The 7322-nt window shown below is 52.5% G+C and overlaps 1 protein-coding gene across 1 annotated transcript; it reads right to left on the minus strand.

The window, feature by feature from the left end:
• Positions 1-2488: 2488 nt before the first annotated feature.
• LOC137451825 (interleukin-20-like) lies at positions 2489-5380 on the minus strand. Its single transcript, XM_068159627.1, has 6 exons — positions 5222-5380; positions 5048-5113; positions 4154-4306; positions 3352-3426; positions 3141-3237; positions 2489-2585 (listed from the first exon to the last, which is right to left on the minus strand). Exons 1-5 carry the CDS (start codon positions 5378-5380, stop codon positions 3151-3153), a joined length of 540 nt encoding a protein of 179 aa, XP_068015728.1. The 3' UTR covers positions 2489-2585; positions 3141-3150.
• Positions 5381-7322: the final 1942 nt, after the last annotated feature.

Here is a 7322-nt window from a genome sequence, read left to right on the forward strand (position 1 = left end):
GGGGGGAGAAAAGGGGGTAGAAGGGGGGAGAAAAGGGGGTAGAAGGGGGGAGAAGGGGGGAGAAAAGGGAAGAAAGGGAGTAGGAAGGGGTAGAAAAGGGGGGAGAAAGGGGTAGAAAAGGGGGGAGAAAGGGGGAAGAAAAGGGGGGAGAAGGGGGGAGAAAAGGGGGGAGAAGGGGGAGAAAAAGGGGATAGAAGGGGGGAGAAGAAGGGGGGAGAAGAAGGGGGGAGAAGAAGGGGGGAGAAGAAGGGGGGAGAAGAAGGGGGGAGAAGAAGGGGGGAGAAGAAGGGGGGAGAAGAAGGGGGGAGAAGAAGGGGGGAGAAGAAGGGGGGAGAAGAAGGGGGGAGGAAGGTCTAGAAAAGGGGGCAGAGAAGGGGGGAGAAAGGGGGGGAAGAAAGGGAGTAGGAAGAGGTAGGAAAGGGGGTGGAAGGGGTAGAAACTGCACAGAGAACCCCAAATTCCTGAGCCTGTGTTGGTTCCATGCAGCCCTGACAGCAAACCATCAAATGCAGAGGGTGATGAGCATCCCCTTGGCAACACGGGGGGGAAGGGGCTTGGCTAGCAGGAGAGGTGCGGAGGGGCCAGGGCAGGTCTGTGCCTGCCCGGAGCTGCTGGAAGTGAATGAACGATTCTGGTGCAATAAGGCAAGGTGTGAGCTGGGGAAGTGTCCCTGGGGGTGAGCAGGCACCAAGCTGCAGGAGAAAGCTAAGGTTTGGAAATTTCTGAGAGGAGAAAACCCCTTCTGCTCTCCCTTTGCAAATCCTCTTCCTCTTCAGGTGCCTGCTGGCATCCTTCCCCCGGCTCAGCTCCTCCCGCACCGCCCTGGGAGCAGCAGGAATCAGCCAAGGGCCCAGGAGAGGCGCAGGGGCCAGGGGCCGTGGGTGGGCTGAGCATCCTGCCAGCTGCCCTGCTGTGCAGTGGGTGGGGAGGTGTAAATGTGGTTTGGACATGAAAGCCATAAAACAGGCATGGGCTGAGGCAGGCAACCTCAGATCCAACCCGGAGCTGAAATCAATGAAATCTGATGAAGGAGATTAGAGCAATGGGAGCTGAGAGCCTGAGCTGAGGTGGAGTAAAACCCACACTGCTCTCTCAAGCTGTGATCCAGGCACACCATGGTCAATAAAAGGGCCCACAAAGGGTCCACCAAGGAGCTCCAGTTCCTTCTTCCCTGCAAGAGTGGTCAGGGGTTGGAACAGGCTGCCCAGGGAGGTGGTGGAGTCCCCATCCCTGGAGGAGCTCAAGAAACCTGTGGCCATGGCACCTGGGGACATGGTTTAGTGGCCATGGGGGTGTTGGGTGGATGGTTGGACTGGGAGAGCTGAGAGGTCTTTCCCAATCAAAACAGCTCTGTGATTCTATCTGACTGCCCTGGTTTGTGCTGGCAAGCAGCATTCAGTTGGGTCTTGACACCTGGAGCCCACAACCCCTCCTGGCTGCTGCATGAAGAGATGACTTCTCCCAGGCAAGCAGCACCAGAACAAGAGGACACAGTCTCAAGCTGTGCCAGGGGAAGGTTAGGCTGGAGAAAGTTCTTCCCAGAAAGAGTAATTGGCCACTGGGATGTGCTGCCCAGGGAGGTGGTGGAGTCCCCATCCCTGGAGGTGTTCAAGAGGGGATTGGATGTGGCACTTGGTGCCATGGTTTAGTTGTCAGGAGGTGTTGGGTGCCAGCTTGGACTTGATGATCTCTGAGGTCTTGTCCAACCTTATTGATTCTATGACAACAGAGCAGAGCTGTACATAATGCACAACAAAAATGGTCTCAGGGACAAGCTGGGGGTCTTGAGCAGCCTGGTCTAGTGGAAGGGGTCCCTGCCCGTGGCAGAGGGTTGGAATTAGATGAGCTTTAAGGTCTCTTCCAAGCCCAACCACTGTAGGACTCTATGATTCAGCCTCACTCAGGTCTAAGCTTTGGTCTCCCTGGCACACCAGGAGTGCTGCACCAGCCCTGGGGTGGAGAGGCCAGCAGGAGGGACAGCAGCTGCTAGGAAAGGGCAGGCTGGTGAGCTGGGCAAGTTTCAGCAGCAAGCAGCACCTAATTCTTCAGAATTTCAACACATGGAGTCAGCAGAGTTCCCAGTGGGGTTTATTTACAGTAACTGCAGCAGGTTTCCACCAGACTCGCTGCTGTCAGTAAATTACCCAGCACACACAAGAGCCTTTTCTCCCTTCAGCAACCACATCTCTTGCACAGACATTTAGGCAGAAAATGTCATCTAGAAAGGCAACACAGAACCTCTGAGGTCTGGCACACATGCTGGGACCCCATCTTGGAAGCTTTTCCCACCCCTTGCACCTGGCTTCAGCCAGGACAAGCAGCAGCAGCAGCCTCACGGGGCTGAGGGCAGAGTTTGGAGCACTGCTGTGCTGCATGGACTACACCAGAGTCATTCCACAGACACTCAGGGAGAGCTGGCTGACACCCAGCCAAGCTGTGCTACCACTCAGTGGGACCTGGACAGGCTGGAGAGCTGCACCTCAAGAAGTACAACAAGGGCAAGTCTTGCACCTGGGGAGGAAGAACCTCCTGCAGCAGTATAGGTGAGGGGTGACCTGCTGGCCAGCAGCTCTCTGGAGAAGAACCTGGGAGTGATGGGGGACAAGTTCATCACGAGCCAGAAAGGTGCCCTCAAAGCCAGGGGTGGTCTGGAGTGGATTAAGAGCCAGCCAACAGGTCAAGGGAGGTTCTCCAGCTCTGCTCTGCCCTGCTGAGGCCACAAGTAGAATATTGTGTCCCCTTCTGGGCTCCCCAGTTCAAGAGAGACAGAGAACGACAGGAGAGGGTCCAGTGGAGGCTGCAAAGGTGCTGAAGGGTCTGGAGCAGCTCTGGGGGGAGTTGTTGAGCCTGGAGAAGAGCAGCCCCAGAGGGGATCTGCTCAATGTTCAGCAAGAGCTAAAGGGTGGGGGGCAAGAGGCTGGGGCTGGGCTCTCTTAGATGGTCCCTTGGAGAGCAACCTTTGAGAGAGGTCAGCAAAGCAAGTGCAGAATTGAGCCTGCTCCATTTTCCCATCCTAATGCAAGCCTCACCGAGGTACCTGGCTAGCAAAACCCTCCATGCCCTGCAACCCATGGGAGCCTGCCCTGGGACAGGACATCATCACCCTGCAGCAGCCCCACAGCCTCCTCAGCCCTGCCCACCTGCGGCTCCTTAGCGCCTGCTGCTCTCCTTCTCCACCCAGTCCAGCAGGATGTCCAACTCACCCAGGGATTTGATGGCTGCTGCTGTGACATTCAGCTGAAAGGAGAGGAAGGAACAGGTAGTCAGTAAAGGTAGTGAGCAAAACCCCATGGGAAGAGGAGCTTACCCCCAGCTTACCCCCAGCTTACCCCCAGCTTACCCCCAGCTTACCCCCTCATAGTTCACAAGGATCTGCTTCAATTTCTCTGTGGATTCCTGGCCACACAGACACTTGTTCTGCTCTTGCTAGAAGGGTAAGAGAGAATTTGTTGGAGAAGGGAAGGCTCCAGGGAGACCTTAGAGAAGCCTCCCAGTACCTGAAGGGGGCTACAGGAGAGCTGGGGATGGGACTTTTGACAAGGATGAGGGACAATGAGCTGGAAGAGGGGAGACTGAGACTGGAGAGTAGGAAGAAATTCTTCACAGTGAGGGTGGGGAGACACTGGCACAGGTTGCCCAGGGAGGTTCTGGATGCTCCCTCCCTGGAGGTGTTCAAGGCCAGGCTGGATGACACCTTGAGCAACCTGGGCTAGCAGGAGGTGTCCCTGCCCACAGCAGGGGGCTGGAACTGGATGATCTTCAAGGTTCCTTCCAAGCCATTCTATGATTCTATGATCAGACACTGCAACAGGCTGTGCAGAGAAGTGGTGGAGACCCCATCCCTGAAGACACTCAAGATCAGACTTGATGGGGCTGTGAGCAGCCTGAGCTAGCTGAAGGTGTCCCTGCTGACTGCAGGGGGCTTGGAGAAGATGATCACCAAGTCCAACCATTGACCCAACACCACCATGGCCACTAAAACCCTGTCCCCAAGTGCCATGGCCACAGGTTCCTTGAACCCCTCCAGGGATGGGGACTCCACCACCTCCCTGGGCAGCCTGTGCCAGTCCCTGACCACTCTTGCAGGAAAGAAATTTTCAGCTAAGATTCAATCTGGCAGAAGAACTTAAAGCAACCCAAACTCCAGACTTACACAGTGCTGGAGGCTCCTCCTGACACTGAGGAAGGAGTTGGCTATGCTGCTGATCTTTCTGTTGATGTAGGAGTCCTCTGTCCTGCAGTGCTTGAAAACTTTGTCCACGTAGAAGGTGAAGAGCTGGTGAGTGATGCAGCATCTCTCTGAAGACTTAAGGAATACCTTTGCTTGCTTCTAAAAGCTCTCCCAAAGTGCTTTAAAGCTGGAGCCCTCCCAGGGTGGTCATCTCAAGCTCTCATTGAGAGGCCTCAAGCACAGCCCTGGGAGGAGAGGCTGAGGGAGCTGGGGTTGCTTAGCCTGCAGAAGAGGAGGCTCAGGGGAGACCTTCTTGCTCTCTGCAACTCCCTGCAGGGAGGTTGTAGCCAGGTGGGGGTTGGTCTCTTCTCCCAGGCAAGCAGCACCAGAACAAGAGGACACAGTCTCAAGCTGTGCCCAGGGGAGGTTTGGGCTGAATGTGAGGAAGAAATTCTTCCCAGCAAGAGAGATTGGCCCTTGGGATGTGCTGCTCAGGGAGGTGGTGGAGTCCCCATCCTTGGAGGTGTTCAAGAGGGGACTGGATGTGGCACTTGGAGCCATGGTTTAGTTAGTCAGGAGGTGTTGGGTGACAGCTTGGACTTGATGATCTTTGAGGTCCTTTCCAACTTTATTGATTCTATGATTCAAGGTTAGGCTTGATGGGACTTGGAGCAACCTGCTCTAGTTGGAGATGTCCCTGCTTACTGCAGCAGGGTTGGACTGGATGGCCTCTAGAGGTCCCTTTCAACACAGTGCATTCTATGATTCTCTGCCTGGAGGAATGGTCACAGAGTCACCAAATGGCAGGGGTGGGAAGGGACCTCTGGAGATCCTCTAGCCCAGGGTGCTCGCTGGAGACATCATAAGGACACCTACCTTAACCTTGTGGAGAGAATGGGGGTAAGACAGGATGCTGAGGGTCCTAATGGGGTCTCTGGCTTGCTGCACAGGAGAAGACAAAGATAAAGGTGATGATGATGGACATGCTGGCTGCAGATGAGCTTCAGGAGCAGCTTGTTCAGCTCCACAGGAGCCCAGAGCCATACTTACGACATTGGCTTTGATTGCGTTGAAACCAGACCTGATCTCAGCCGTGCTCATGGACACGCTGCAGGGCCCAAAGTGGAAGACTTTGTTCCCAGCTGTTGGCATCAAATTCAAGCAGCAAGTCGTGGAGAGGAGGCAGAGGAACAGACAGGACCCCTTCATGCTGCCTCAGGGTGCAAACACAGCAAGGTGCCTGGGAGACCTGCTCAAGGGAGACAATACTGCCTTGAAATCTGCCCTGAATAGCTCAGTTGTGATGCTTCTGGGTCTAACCAGATTGGTTTACTCAGAACCAGATTGGTTTACTCATCACTTGTACACTGCAAACCCCACTCTGAGCAGCATCTCTTCCCCATTTCCTCTCCACTCCCCACGTGCAAGAGAATAAACCCAAATATTCAACCAAATATTCAGCAGAAGAGAAATCAAACCCAAGCCAAATCAAACCCAAACTAAACCAGCCCCAACCCAAATCAAACCCAACCCAAGCTTTGCACCAAAGTAAACCCTGAACCAAATCAAGCCTGAACTGACCCTAAACCAGCCCAAACCAACCCCAGCCCAAGTTAAACCCAAACCACATTAAACCCAAATCAATTACAACCAAATTAAATCCAAACTAATTTAAACCCAACCCAAATTAAACCCAAGCCCAAATTAAACTCAACCCAACCCCAAATCAAATTGAACCCAACCCAACCCCAAACCAACTGAACCCCAAACCAACCCCAAACTACATTAAACCCAAATCAACTCAAACCATATTAAATCCAAACTAATTTAAACCCAAACCAACCCAACCTAAATTAAACCCAAACCAACCCCAGATCAAATTAAACCCAACCCAACTCCAACCAAATGAACCCCAAAACCAACTCAACCCCAAAACCAACTCCAACCAAATGAACCATAACCCCAGATCAAATTAAACCCAAGCCAACCCCAAACCAACTGAACCCCAAACCAATCCCAAACTACATTAAACCCAAATCAACTCAAACCATATTAAATCCAAACTAATTTAAACCCAAACCAACCCCAGAACAAATTAAACCCAAACCAACCCCAGATCAAACTGAACCCAAACCAACCCCAGATCAAACTGAACCCAAAGTAACCCCAGATCAAATGAACCCCAAACCAACCCCAGATCAAATTAAACCCAAACCAACTCCAACTCAAACTGAACCCAAAACAACCTCAGATCAAATTAAACCCAAACCAACCCCAGATCAAACTGAACCCAAACCAACCCCAGATCAAATGAACCCCAAAACAACCCCAACTCAAATTGAACCCAAACCAACCCCAACTCAAATTGAACCCAAACCAACCCCAGATCAAATCGAACCCCAAACCAACCCCAGATCAAATTAAACCCCAAACCAACCCCAAACCAAAGAACCCCAAACCAACCCCAGATCAAATTGAACCCAAACCAACCCCAGATCAAATTGAACCCAAACCAACCCCAACTCAAATTGAACCCAAATCAACCCCAACTCAAATTGAACCCAAACCAACTCCAACCAAATGAACCCCAAACCAACCCCAGATCAAATTAAACCCAAACCAATCCCAGACAAATTGAGCCCAAACCAAACTGAACCCTAAACCAAACCAAATCAAGCCAAATATAGGACAAAAGCTCCCAGAAGAAAGAAAGAAAGAAAAAGACAACAAAAAATTGCATGGAAATAGCCAAAGTGCTGCTGAGCAATGCTCATCAGAAAATTGATTGGAGATAAACTGAGTAGTTTGAAGCCCTTTGCCTGAGAAGCAGCTGGAGAGGACTGCAGCCGCAAGCAGCAGATCCCCAGATCGGATCCCCAAGGAAAATGCTTCCCCTCAGAACTCTCCAACTCCAACTGCAGGTGCTGAAAATGAAGGTTATGCATGAAAGAAGGGGGAAAAAAAGGCCTCTTGGAGACAAACTGCAGGGCTAAGAGAGGAGCCAGAAGCTGCCACCAGTGCTTTACCTGCTGCTTGGAGGTGGGCTCCCCCCTGTCCCGCTGGCGTCTGACCCGCAGAGCTCCGCTTTTATCCAGGTACTGGGAGGAAATAACTCTTGGCTTCACTTTTGGGATTTTTCTTGCTTTCCCCA

Source organism: Melanerpes formicivorus, unplaced genomic scaffold (assembly GCF_026170545.1).
Source record: "Melanerpes formicivorus ecotype bairdi unplaced genomic scaffold, bMelFor1.0.p_v2 SCAF_46, whole genome shotgun sequence".
Classification (NCBI taxonomy): Eukaryota; Metazoa; Chordata; class Aves; order Piciformes; family Picidae; genus Melanerpes; species Melanerpes formicivorus.